The sequence below is a fragment of the Meles meles genome, chromosome 12, assembly GCF_922984935.1.
Source record: "Meles meles chromosome 12, mMelMel3.1 paternal haplotype, whole genome shotgun sequence".
Taxonomy (NCBI): Eukaryota; Metazoa; Chordata; class Mammalia; order Carnivora; family Mustelidae; genus Meles; species Meles meles.
Window position 1 is genome coordinate 94,011,750 of NC_060077.1, and position 13,241 is coordinate 94,024,990.

A 13,241-nucleotide genomic window follows, 5' to 3' on the forward strand; every position below is an offset into this window, starting at 1 on the left:
CTGGGTCTGCTCAGAAACCAGTGAGAGCGTAGGGTCGAGAGGGACACGGGAAGGGTGCGTGGGTGGACGTGGAGGGCAAGCCAGCCTTGGGATGCTAAGCTGAGCCGTCGTGGGCATGAAGTACTTGGTAGGAAGCTGTTGAAGGCATGTGAGCCCGTTGCTTCCTTCAGCGACAGGAGAAGGTTGAGCAGAACAGATTTGGAGGCTCGCATTGTGGGGTTTGTCCCCATAGATTCAGTATGTGGTCCTGGGAAAGGCGAGAGGGAGCCGGCTGGCCAGGAAACAGCCGGGAGCACAGGACAGCGTTGAAGCTGCTGGAGAGAGAGCGTCTCCCAATGGCCCTGATTCAGCTCCACGGGTCTGGTACACTCGAGAAGCCGGAAAGGTCGTGGCAGCTTGAGGGCTCGTGCTGTGGGGGTTGAACACAGATCACAAGGGAGGGTTCTGAGTTCCCTTTGAAAACTGGATGGGCTTCGGATGCCAGCATTAGGACTGAAGTCTGATTGAGGGGTGATGTGGCTTAGCTGAGCCGCTGTTCTCTCCGGCTTTGGTCTTTTTTTCTGCATGGTTTGAGATTCGGGGCAGCGGGATAGAAATGGGGAAACAGGGTTATGAGGCATTGGAGAAGTAGGATCCCCAGGACTGGCCGGTGACTTAACCAGACAGGAAAGGGAGTTCTCAGAAATTCTGAAATACCTGACCTGTATGATGGAGGGAGGCGTGCTCCTCATGTACAAGGAGTTGGGGGGGGGGGGGGAAGTAACCTAAAAGGTGTCTGCCGAGAGGCCTTGCACGGTAGTTACTGGCACAGTGAAGGGAGCAGGGAGGTTGGGGGCCGGGCCCAGATCCTGGTGGGCAGCTGTGCCGTCCCGGGGGAAGGAGGAGCAGCCCAGGGGAAGCTGACCGTGGAAGTCCTCTTCATGTTCCAGGGGATGCGAGGTGATTCCGAAGGCTCGGGTGTGTGTTTGTTCGGAATTGCATATTTAACTCAAGAGCTTGATGAAGACGCGTTATTAAGTAGCCAACAGAAGGGTTCTTCCTTTACTGAAAGTCTGTCAGACCTGAAATACTTAAGTTAGCAGTTTTGCTATCCACAGATAACCCTTTAATAACATTTCTATGAAAATGCTGACTTGTTTTTAGAACAGAAGATCATGGTAGAGTCATGTGTTTTGAGTTTACTGCAGTAGTTAGGGCGCAGTCTCCACGCTGAACAGCAAGGGCTTGAGTGTCCCGATAAACCGACATTTGGGACATAGTTTCTTTAGGTTCCATGCCAACTGACGTAGGAATCCATTAAAAATTGGTTCTGGAGCCAGAGGAAATAACGGTGACGCACACACCGTGCTTATGTTGGAAAATACCTGTGTTCCACTAACTGCGTGTTTCCCGGTGGGCTTTTCTCTAAAACCGCTGAGATAGCTTTTAGCGGCAGCGCTGGACTCTGTACTTGAACTCCTCAAAATTCTCGTCTTCTGGGGAAAGCAGATGCTTTTTGACGTTTAACTTTTTTAGTAGCATTAACAGTGAATTATTCCTGATTTTCTTTTGGTTTGTAGGTCTTATCCAGCCCATTCCAAGAAACCAGTTTTTTCAAAGTTATTTTAATAATAATTTTGTAAACGAAGCAGATAGACCGTACAAGTGTTTTTACTGTCATCGTGCGTATAAAAAATCTTGCCACCTTAAACAACACATCAGGTAAGGTAACAGGTTCGGAAATGGAAACGTAGAGGAATGAGGTGGTGTCGGGAGCCGGTGACGCGGAGAGGTAGTGAGGAGGGTCGTGTCAGCTTTGGGTATTTAAAATGTCGCACTTGACCCCGAAATATTTATCGGTGACAGATATCTTCATTTTTAGTGCCTCCAGTAAAGTATCTGGCCCCGAAATTGTCTCTGAGTTTTATTGGCACTCCTTTACATTTCAGCGTTGGCAACGTCTAGGACATGCCAGACAGTACTTGGTCTGTCGTGTTACAATTACATACTTGAGCAGATTTTCACGTGTGTTGATCCGTGTTTAGACTAATGCTTGGTGCTAGCGACAGTGAAGCGAGGAGGGACGGACGAGGGATGGGGAAATGTCATGCCGATGTGTAGCGTTTAACGGCCTCCGCTGTGTGCCTGCTGTGTGGCCTCGGGCAAGTCACCCGAGCTCTCTGGATTTCGGGTTTCTCAGTGCTTAGCTTTAAAAAGTGGTGCTCAAGTGAAAGAATGTATGAGTGCTCTCTAGAGTATAAAGCGTCATAAAGTTGTAAGAAGCTTATTCATGAAAATTTTTATTCTTTTTAGATCACATACTGGTGAAAAGCCTTTTAAATGTTCTCAGTGTGGAAGAGGCTTTGTTTCTGCAGGAGTGCTCAAAGCACACGTCCGAACGCACACTGGACTAAAATCTTTCAAGTGTCTGATATGTAATGGAGCTTTCACTACTGGTGGGAGCTTACGGCGACATATGGGTATCCATAATGACCTTCGTCCCTATATGTGTCCCTATTGCCAGAAAACATTTAAGACCTCACTAAATTGCAAAAAGCACATGAAAACCCATAGGTAGGTATAATTCTGATGGTCACTTTTTAGTAATCTCTAACTCCCAGATAGTGGTGGAGGGTGTTTTTAAGAAATAATTGTCTTTGATTCCTGTAGTATTACGTGGAGCTCCAGGTGTACGGGCTGAAGAAACTTATATCGTCGTCTGAGGCTCTGTGAAGAGCCACAGACTGAAACGTTAATGCTTTTATTTTTAATGGGATCTTGAGATAGTCTGTGTTGGGCCAAATGCTTTTTGTAAGCTCTCTTAAAACAGGCAGCGGTAGCCGCAATGCTCCCTAGACTGTGGCCGATGCTGTAATCCGGTCGTGAGGACGGCAGAGGGGCGAATCATAGCCAGCCCTGTGACCGCTGGGCATGTTGTCTGTGGATCTGCACGGTCACGGTTCTGTGTTGTTGACTTAAAAGGAACGAATGTTTTCGTTACCACATGAGTCCATCATTTGTGTTTGGTTAGAGGACTACCTCATCTCCAAATGGAGGTGAGCCAAGAGGTCCTCGCAGGAACGCCTTTCCGGCTGTGTCTGGAGCTCCCTCCCGGGTGTTTCTGGGACGCCACGGCGGTCTGTGTGGTAGTGGAAGCCTGGATAAGGCCGCCACATCCCAGGAGACTTTGAAAGGAAGAGTCAGTAGGCCCACCATCAAAGAATATTAACTTCTGCTCCAGAACACTGACTTTCAGGCACGACCATAATAACCCAGATATCTCTGCCTGGTGTTACTGACAAAACCAAACCCCAGATTGGTAGAATAAGCTACCATTTGGCAGGTGTTTGGTATCATCCCTCTGGGTGTCCACGCACACTGATGCCTAAGCACTTAGGACAAAGAATTGTCTTCTTTGGTCTTAGCACAGCTGATCACTTAGCTGAGAAGTTTAACTGCTGGAATATGATGGTGGTGGTGTCGGTGTGGGGGACTCTCGCCAATTTGACATCCAGCTTACGCTTTCCTGTGTTTTATGGAGAAAATGATGGGCTTCACGTGCATTTGAGCTGGGGAGTCCGTGGTGCCTAGATGTTCAGGGCCCTGTGCTCATTGCTCGCTGTACCGGGTGCCCGAGAGCCATACGAGCTGGAGGGTAGAGCTCGGACAGGACCTGCCCCGATGGCACACAAAGAAGGCTCTTTCTCTGTCCAGAATTCAGGCCTTGTTAAGTCCGTGCATCCGCCGAGGTGCTGTGGGAGTGCCCCCACGGGCCTCGTGGATGGACTTGACGGCCAGGAGTGACCTTCCGGGAAGTGTGCCCGCCGGTTTGGGCTGGGCCGCCTGTTAAGTGGAGTGTTCCACTGGCCGCTGCTCGTCGCGGCGTATGCCGAGGGACACGTGGCACAGTTACTCTCGGAGACGAGTGTGTGACTTGAGGTGACAGCGTAAACACTGGTGGGTCTGGCGTGTTGCAGAGCTGGTGGTCTCCTCCTACAGAGCCAAGGGACTGTCCCGTCTGCAGGCAACGGGGAGCACCCCTGCTCCGTCCCTTCTCGGGAAGGGCTGGGAATCCCTAAAATACCGTGCAGACTTATATTACAAATGAGCGTGAAAGGTAAAAGTATAGAGAGCGGTAGTGCAGAGAAGTTAGCATGCGAGCCACCTTGGTGCCCTGTGGGGGTCGTGGGGAAGCCCGGGGTGAAGGGCCCGGCACTGCCGACTCCAGGGGACACCGTGTACGTTTTCAAACCTGCTATTTCTACTACATTTGTCCCCCGTCCTCAGTAAAAGTAGCTGAGAGGTGACTATTTCTGATACTAGAAAGTGAAGACGAAAGCTTTTGTTTGGAACTAAGAATGACGCTCTAGGTGGGCAGATTTGTACGGTTCTGGAGTCGGGCGAGTGGTGGAGTGTGTTTGCGTCTGACCCTGGTGCCCTAGAGCGGGGTCCGACCGGTCATGCCGCCCTCCCGAGCAGCATGTTCGTCAGGTAATTGTGGGAGCTGCTTTGTTTAAGTTCTTTGACTCATTCACTGAGTTCACTGTTTATTTTTCTCTTTGAAATATGAATTGTCGACCTTGATGGAAATGTCCTGGATGCATTTGCTGTATGCAACAGCGATACTGACGCGGACATGGTTTCGCAGAAAATAGGAGCAGCCCCGTACATGCCTCCTGGTCTGTGTTCTGTCACCCAGTAGGTCGTGGCTCAGATGAGGGGTCTGTGGCCCCAGACCGTGAGGGACAGCAGGTCGCAGGACTCTGTCCCGGTTTGCGCTCCCCATTTGTTCGTGATACTGAGATCGGTTCGTAGAGGCCCTGTCTTATTTTGCTCAGTTCTTTTTCACTTTAACTCATTGCAGAATGAGTGTTAATTTTAATTCTGACCTGGGACAGTTTTACTTTGAGACATACGGTGTCTTTTTAATTTTCTTTTCACATCTTAAATATTCTGGCGCGTGCTGTCCTTCACCCTCCCTCTGCTGCTTTCGTGCCCCGACCGTCCGTGAAAGCGCTCAGAGTCAAGGGAGCCTGATTTGTCTTCAGAATTGTTCATAGCGTTTCATTTCAACTGGATTGCCACCCCGGCTCCAAAATGAAATGCTTTTCTGGAATGTTGTCTAATGATGGGCGGCTGGCACAGCAGTTCTTCGTGGACGTGGGTTTTGACAGCACCTAACCGTGCGGATTGTCGTTGATGTTTTGAAGATACGAGCTCGCCCAGCAGCTCCAGCAGCACCAGCAAGCCGCCTCGCTGGACGACGGCGCCGGGGAGCAGCCCAGCGCGCACGTGTCGACGCACATGCCGGCGGGGATGGAGAGCGAGCAGCTGCGGGAGGCGGCCGGCCCCGCCCACCCCGAGGCCATGCTGGACCTGGAGCCGCAGCAGGTGGTGCGCACGGAGGACGCGGGCCTGGGTCAGCCGCTGACGCACCAGCCCCTGGAAGCTGATGAAGGCAAATATCTCTCCAGTCCTAGCTCTAGAACAGTCCGCATGGCTGTGCAGCCGATTACGCTCACGCCGGTCTGTCGGGTGTCTCTCGTCTCTGGCTGTCTGAGTCCCCATTGGTTGTGTGTCCACCTGAGAGGGAGTTTGCTGGGATGGGGAATTACAGACACGGGACCTCCTGCACGTCCTGTGTTGAGAATAGCTTCCATTCCAGCCAGCCTCCGTCCGTCCGTAACCGCGCCGTGCGGGGCTGCGCGCCGGTGTGCCTGGCCCGCAGCCATCTAGCCGCTGCTGTCCTCCTCGGCGGAGTCTGGCTGCAGAGGTGCCCGCCCCACTGTAGACAGTGCGCGTGGGGACACGGCCGAGGCGCGTCCGCGCAGGCCGCCTGTCGCCCCGGGCAGGCCCGCTCACAGACCGTGGGCCGGCCGGCTGCGTCTGCTGGTACGGAAGGCCTACGTGTGCTTAGGCCTGAGCGGGGTTGGGTGCTTTCTGTCCGCTGTGTTGCCTGGAGCGGTGCCCACCCCAGGTCGTACTGGATAGTCCTTGAGTGTCCTCGGACTCAGGGCATCTCCCTGGAGAGCATGTCTGAGTTTGAGGCTACACCGCAAAGCGGGGTGTTCTGGAAGTACAGACATCATGCCTCCACTACCCCGTGTGTAAACTGTGTGTGCATGAATTAGATGCACTGTTCGTGCTACTTCCCTGTACATAAAGTTACATTCTTATACAGACATGCACAAATACATACGTAGATATAAACACGTAAGTGCTTATATGTTTATGAACATATAACTTATAGAATATAGTTAATAATTTATAAATACGACACACACACGCATATATATATTATACTATATATATGTGTCTGCCCTACTCTCTTCCCAGTAAGGAGGCGAACTCCGAAACTCAGGAGAGTCCCCGCGTGGGCGCACTGAGTGGGTCGCTGTAAGTGCCTTGGACGTGTGTGAACCCCCGTCTGTCCTTGCTTCTGTCTCAGACAGGTTCGTGGCCCCGCAGCCCGCCCTCCCAGCGCACATGGAGCAGTTTGAAGAGCCAGCCCCTCCGCAGCAGGCCTTCGAGCCGGCCGGCCTGTCGCAGGGTCAGTGGCGGGTCCCACACGGGCGTCTCGGGCTGTCCCTGGGTCGGGGGCCTTCTCCAGCAGGCCCCTCTGCAGTCTTTGGTCTCCAGCCCCACAACCTTCCACACGGGCCGCATCTGTGTGTGTGCGCGTGGGCTGTGTGGGGTCTGCTCAGGGTGTCTGGAAAGCCCCTTTGATGACCTTTCTGCACGGAGTTTGTAGCCGAGAAACGGTGACCGGGTGGAGCTCAGGACGGTGGGGTCGCCATGTGGACGGCTCGTCTGTGAGCCTGTGGCTGGCTAGGGTGAGTGCTGGGCGCGGGCTCATGTCCGAGAGCACATGTTCCTAGAGCCGCTGGCGAGGGCTTATCCCCCGCAGAAGGTAGCAGTCTTTATTTGTAAAAGCAGCTTTTCCGGCATTTTCTTGGCTTCACTCTAGTATTTCTTGCCGAGCCCATGTTTTTTCTGGTTTGTTCCAGGCTTTACCGTGACGGACACGTACGACCAGCAGCCCCCGTTTGCCCCCGTCCAGCAGCTGCAGGACTCCAGCACACTGGAATCTCAGGCCCTCTCCGCCGGTTTCCACCAGCAGAACCTGCTGCAGGTCCCCAGCTCGGACGCGATGACTGTCGTGAGTGTCCGCGGAGGGGGCGCGTGGCAGCGGTGGGCTTGTTCTGTGCTCGCCGGCTCTGTCCTACGCAGGCCTGGCACAGCTCGGGGGGCGCCCTCACGTCTCGTGGCCGCGTGACTGTGTCCGCTGGGAAGATGAGACGCTCACGTACGCGTCTCTTCCCGTCGGACATTACGTTTTACTTAGAGATTTCAGTCCCATGAGGAGGGATTTCGGGTGAAAAGTCAGGGAAGTCAGGAAAGTGCTGTGTCATCACGGGTGGAGGGTATTGCAGCTTTAGTGACACGACCTGAGCGTTTTCGTTGCTGGAATCTGAAATGTGGAGCCTTACACCTTCGAACGAAATACAGGATGCTGGCATGTGAAAATGAGTATTTCTTTTTTTCTTAAATTTTTTATTTATTTTTATTTTTATTTATTTGACAGAGAGAGATCAGAAGTAGGGAGAAAGGCAGGCAGAGAGAGATGGGGAAACAGGCTGTCTGCTGAGCAGAGAGCCCGATATGGGGCTTGATCCCACGACCCTGAGATCATGACCTGAGCTGAAGGCAGAGGCTTAACCCACTGAGCCACCCAGGAGCCCCTCCCTTTCTGTATTTTCATTGTTAATGTATAAGAAAGCCCCCGAAATTGAATATTCCAACACGTCATTTAAATTTTTTACTCCATCTTGTTGGGGGCATTTAAGTTTTGGTTTTGTTTTGATTTTCCCATTTTGGGAGCATTTTTGTGAGTAGGGAAGTGACTGGCCATCGGTTGTTTTCCTTCTTTCCAAGCCACCGCCGAGAGAGAGCAGGGCCAGGGCTGGAGCCTCTCCAGGGACGGGCCTGGCCCTCAGTGAGCGTTCCAGAGGGCTTCTCTTAGCGTGGAAACCACATAATTCCAGTGCAGAAGGCGGGTGGAGCCTCGGCAGTGGGCAGCATGCCATTCCGTGGCGGCTGCCCTGCGCCCAGAGCCCCCTGAGGCCGGCTGCCTGCCCTGTGCTCAGAGTGGAGCGGGGCCCTTTGCTTCGCTCACGGGTGTCAGGGCAGCAGACGTCGCACGGGCTGTCCGCTGTTCAGTCCCGGGCATGTTGTGCGTGCCCGGAAGGTCAGCTTCCCTCTGTCCAGTGAGCATCCGTGTCCTCTCCCGCTGTGGTGGCCGGCTCGCCGCACCTGCGTCGGGAAGGTGCTGACGGGCCCTTGCTCCTGGCGGGTACAACATGCTTTTTCTCCCCGTGGTTGTGTGACTAGCGACACAGTAGGACTGTGTTCACTCTCAGTAAGAGGAGAGCGGCTGAGGGGTCACTTGCTAAGATACGTAAAAGATACAGAGAGTTCCGGTTCCTGCTTGGCCAAAGTTTGTATTCAAGCCAATTAACGGAAAGCAAATAAGTATTAATGACGTTGCTGTGAATGACTTTGACTGTCTGTCTAGTCAGATGCTTACAGCGAGCTGCTTCGGCTTCCTCCCTTGAACCTGCGCTTGTAAATGGCTTATCCTTAGCGGCTTCTTGTTCTGCCTCTGTCTGTAGACATTCAGGTCATCGGCTTTCTCCTTCTGCTACATTTCAGACCGCGCGATTGACCCCCGAGCCATCGCGGGAGGAGCTGGAGCCGCAGACACAGCGTCCCCAGTTCCTGGAGGACCGGGAGGATCAGAGCCGGCGCTCCTACAGGTAGCCGTTTGCACGGACCACTTGCCGCCGCGGGGCGCCGCTAGCCTGGCTGTGCCCGGTGCCTGCGCCCTCTCCCGGGCCCGTGGTATCGGCCTCTATCAGAAACTGTGAACGGCCCCGTCATCCCCATTTCATTGTGATGAAAGGATCGGAGATAAACGAGGTTCCCTAGATAAGATTTCTGTGGCCAGTCAGGGATAGGACGAGGCTGGGAGGCTGCGGCCTGGACGTTGAGCTCTGTTGTGGCTTCCCGTCGCCACGTTCTCAGAAGTAACGGACACTCACTGTGCGCCTGTTTTTCAAGGTTCCTTGTCGGCTTGAGGCACACGGGGTTGCAGGGACGGTTTTTAAGTCGGCCTGCTTGTCCTCGTGCACCTGCCCCTCCAGTGGCACAAGCCACTCGCCCTCTGCTGCCTATGCATCCCGGGTCACGTGGAGCTGCACAGGACGACAGGCTCCTGCCCCTGCTCGCTCCGGGGCGTGCATGTCCACAGCGAATAAGGTCCCCTTAGTCTTACAAAACTGAATACTGCTGTATGCGTGCTATGAGACGCAAAATGAGTACTTTCTTGAGATAGTCCTTCGTAATAGTTTAATAATTTTATGATTTGCTTAAAATACTTTTGAAAATCTAGTAATTTTTCCCAAAGCCATTTAACAAAAAGTACTCTACCGTTACTCCTAAAAAATGGCGAGCTCTCTTACATCAAACAAGCGGTCCTGAGGCTTTTAAAACTGGCTAGCGTTGCTAACGCCATTAAGTGTCTGGTGTCTGAGAGGCAGGGTGACTCCGCAGGACTTGTTCCTTTTGCGAGATCTCCAGCACGTTGAACTGGTGTTCTCGCGCCACAGCTTTCCTGCCTTTGGAGGTGTATTTTCCCGAGATCGTCATGAACCGGCAAGTACAAAACTGTGTCAGCTCAGGGCTTCCTACTTTGGGGGAATCCATGGAGTCTGAGGGAGCCATGCACAGATGGGCTCTGGGGTCTCTGAGGCTGCCCTCATGTTTTATTCCCACGTGCGTCCACCCAGTGAGGATGCGCTTGCTAGTGCTCAGTTGGGATGCAGTTTTGGTATTTTCAAGTGGGATGGATCTAATTTTTCTCATGATTCCTTTGTGACACCTGCCTGGGTGTCGGTGGACTTACAGGCTTGCGTCCTTCATGTGTTTATTTAGTAATTGTTAAGAACCGTGATAGGCCAACCACTAGGGCTGTGTTGGTGAGCGAAGCAGAAGGAAACCCTCGGTCCTCAGGAGTCTGCGTTCTGGTGGGAAGACGTGAGCGAAATGAGTAAGCGAGGTGCTTGGCAGACGGGGACCTGCTGTGGGCCGTGGGGCCGGAGAGAGCTGGAGGGGTGCCTGGCGCTGTGCGGCAGCCAACGGGGGCAGGTGCTGCCGTCCTGGGGAGTGGACAGAGGGCAGGACCCACCATCTGGGCCTTTGTAATAGGTGTAGCTGTGAGAGGAGGTGACCCGAGCAACTGGAAGGAAGAAATTGCAGCCCCTAGAAAGGGGGAGACTCTTGGGGGAGCAGGCTTTGGCGCTAAGGCCGACCAGACTCGGTTTTGTATCGTCAGGGTTGATATTGGAGAAAAGGTGTCATTTTGGCTTGTCTGCCAGACTGCGATTGAGGGCAGAGGTCCAGCTGGAATTACGCACTTGGGAGCTCTCCGTATACAGGCTTCTATCTAAGGCCCTGGGGATGCGTGTCCATCAGAAAAGGAAGGGGCTCTGAGGTTACACCTGTGGCCACTTCGTGGCAGGTGAGGTGGGGGTGGCCCGGCCTCGAGGGAGGGTTGCGTGTGTGTTGTTTGAGGAGACGGTGTGTCGCTTTCATCGGATTCTCAAAGAGACCAGGGGTCCTCCCCAAGACACCAAGGAACACGGAGCCGGCAGCCCATAATCTCATTACACTTTTACCGTTTGCCTCACCATCATGACAAAAGTAGAGAATAGCGAAGCTTCCTGAGCTGTGCTTCCTGGGCACGGGGCTCCGAGGGGCTCTGTTGTGGACCCTGCCCTTGGCGGCCAGGGGCGTCCCCTGCACTGCGACGGAGCAGCTGAAGGTCACGTGTCCTCCCGACGTGGCGGCTCCAGGGAGAATGCGTCCTCAGGGTTGCATTCTGTGATCTGGGTTGTCCTCGGACACTCTGGGACAAGAGCTGTGTGGTCGGCAGGGTGGGCGGGGGGCGGCCATGAGGAGGGGGAAGCAGCATTTCGGAGGCAGAAGGGCCCCATCTTCGTGGGCAGAGCCCGGTCCTGCAGTGGGAGCCTGGCTGGGGCCAGGTGGGGACGGTCTTGCGTCGGACTGTGCTCCGAGGGCGGCCGTCTCTCCACGGGACTGCCGGCCATGTCCTGGCGCGGCTGGTCAGTTTGAGTGCATAGACATGAGCCTCAGAGGGTCTTTCTTAGCGAACATCACACAGTTTAGTCTGACGCGCTCCGTTCTGCAGATGTGGTTTTCTCCCGCTGCCGTGCGGACCAGAGCCGGTCCCAGCTTCGTCTGCGGCGTTCTCTCTCTCGGGTCAGCCTGTGAGTGCTGCTCTTAGGTTCCGGGGGTGCCCTCACAAGACCAGGCGTGTGTCACGGGGTGAGATTTCGAAGTGTATCTCCCGTTTGTCAGTTTCCGGTTCGGCGTGGACGTTAGCGGGCGCGGGCTGCCCTGTGCAGATAGCTGGCCCCAGAGACGGTGGTTTGGGAGGTGACTAACCTAACATCCCCCTACAGCTTCAAACTGGGAAATGGAACAGATTTCTGAATCTTGTTTTCAGTTTTTAATAATATGTGAATAAGAAATTTGAAGTACTTTATTATTATTTCATCCTTGGAGTAATGTTAAAATATTCTGTAACGTAAGGGAAGACACTGTACATTTACATGTAATTCAAAACTAGCTAGAAAAATCTGTTTTGTCAAGTGTTTTATAAACCTGAAGAGCATATGAATTGGCATTTCCCTGTGTCTGGACTCAGGAGTGATTCTGACCCCAAGGCAGTCGAAGGTTTCACAGTGTGTGAAAACCATCTTCTTTAAGTCTGACTTAAAGAAGATAAAGAAGATGGTGTGTACTAAAGTCCTTTCCTGTTAGTTTCCCATTAGTCAGGTAGTAATGCCTCCTGGGCTTGCTGTAGGATTTACTGATGACGAAATAATGAAGTGCGGTTCGGATGCCCTGAGCAGAACTTGATCTAACAAATGATTATTGCTGTCGTGTCATTTCTTAAATGCTGGAGAGCACGCCTGGTGGTTCAGTGACCCTGGTGGAGACCGTTCTTGCCGCGTCTCCGATGTCCCGCCTGCCCGTGCCGCGCACTAACGCGTGTGCTCTCCGTGCTGTTTCTAGGTGTGAGTACTGCGGCAAAGGCTTCAAGAAGTCGAGCCACCTGAAGCAGCACGTGCGGTCCCACACCGGGGAGAAGCCCTACAAGTGCAAGCTCTGTGGGCGCGGCTTCGTCTCCTCCGGGGTCCTCAAGTCGCACGAGAAGACACACACAGGTCACTGTCTGCCCCGGGGGGCATGTGTGATTTGCAGTGTGGGGGGTGGGCTGCGGCTGTCCCCCCCGCCTCATTCTAGCACGCGCTGGTCCCGGCCAGAAGCAGGTCCAGACCCGCGAGCACTCACTCCTCGCGTCCCCTCCAGGGCCCACCCTGGGGAGCCGGGGGGCTGCTGTCTTCTCCGGAAGCACGTGTTTCCAGCATCCCGTCCACGTGCAAACGTGCGGGTCCGGCTTCCTTTACAGAGCGTGTGTCCAGGGCTCCTCGCTCTGGAGGCAGCAGGCCGCCCCTTGGTGGAGCGGGGCGGTGTCCGTGGTGTGGGTGGACCCCTCCCTTCCTCCCTCGGCCGCTGTGGGGCGTTGGAGTGGTTCCCGTCTCTGGGCACCCAGGGATCCTCCTGCTGTGGGCATGTGTGTGCCGCTTACCAGACGTGTTCCCATTTCTCTTTGCTACTGGAGTGGCTTGGTCCCGGGGTGACTGTTGAAACCTTCGAGTAGATCAGACTCTTCTCCTAAGTGGCTGCCATGTCCGCCAGCGATGGGCGGGGGCGCCCACTGCACCCTCTGCTCAGGTTTTGGCCTCGTTGGTCCCTTTTACCACGACCATCCCTGGGAGGGAGCGCCGGTGTCCGCTCGGAGGCTTCCGTGCCTTTCTCTAGTGTCTGAGGACACAGGGCCTCTTTTCACGTGCGTGTGGAGAAGCAGCTCTCATCCTGTGTCATTTCTAAATAAGATTGAAATCTTATTGTTGAGTTGTTTAAAGAGTTTTTAATATATTCCTTATCAGGAATATGATTTGCAGTTAAATATGTTTTTAATATGTTACTTTTATCTCTTTAATAAATTCAGTGTTTTTTCCCTGTATTGATGTATGTGAGGTCTGTGTGTCTGTGTAAGGCTGTATTTGAAAATAAAAACACACCACACAGTAAGGGCAGGCTCTGCAGGGTTG

At 53.7% G+C, this 13,241-nt stretch overlaps 1 protein-coding gene across 8 annotated transcripts in view; it reads left to right on the plus strand.

The window, feature by feature from the left end:
• The window catches only part of ZNF236 (zinc finger protein 236), a 102,966-nt gene that overhangs the window by 55,126 nt on the left and 34,599 nt on the right, over nucleotides 1-13,241 (plus strand). For 7 of the 8 annotated variants that reach the window (XR_006821040.1, XM_046024914.1, XM_046024916.1 and 4 more), the window contains 7 exons: nucleotides 1,560-1,701; nucleotides 2,293-2,553; nucleotides 5,190-5,437; nucleotides 6,428-6,529; nucleotides 6,987-7,138; nucleotides 8,692-8,795; nucleotides 12,139-12,290. Coding sequence is in view for 7 of the 8 variants with exons in the window: in XM_046024914.1 (XP_045880870.1) it covers nucleotides 1,560-1,701; nucleotides 2,293-2,553; nucleotides 5,190-5,437; nucleotides 6,428-6,529; nucleotides 6,987-7,138; nucleotides 8,692-8,795; nucleotides 12,139-12,290 (1,161 nt within the window). In the remaining variant the exon portion in view is untranslated. The remainder of the gene's footprint in view (nucleotides 1-1,559; nucleotides 1,702-2,292; nucleotides 2,554-5,189; nucleotides 5,438-6,427; nucleotides 6,530-6,986; nucleotides 7,139-8,691; nucleotides 8,796-12,138; nucleotides 12,291-13,241) is intronic. The other variant, XM_046024920.1, reaches the window with a different exon arrangement.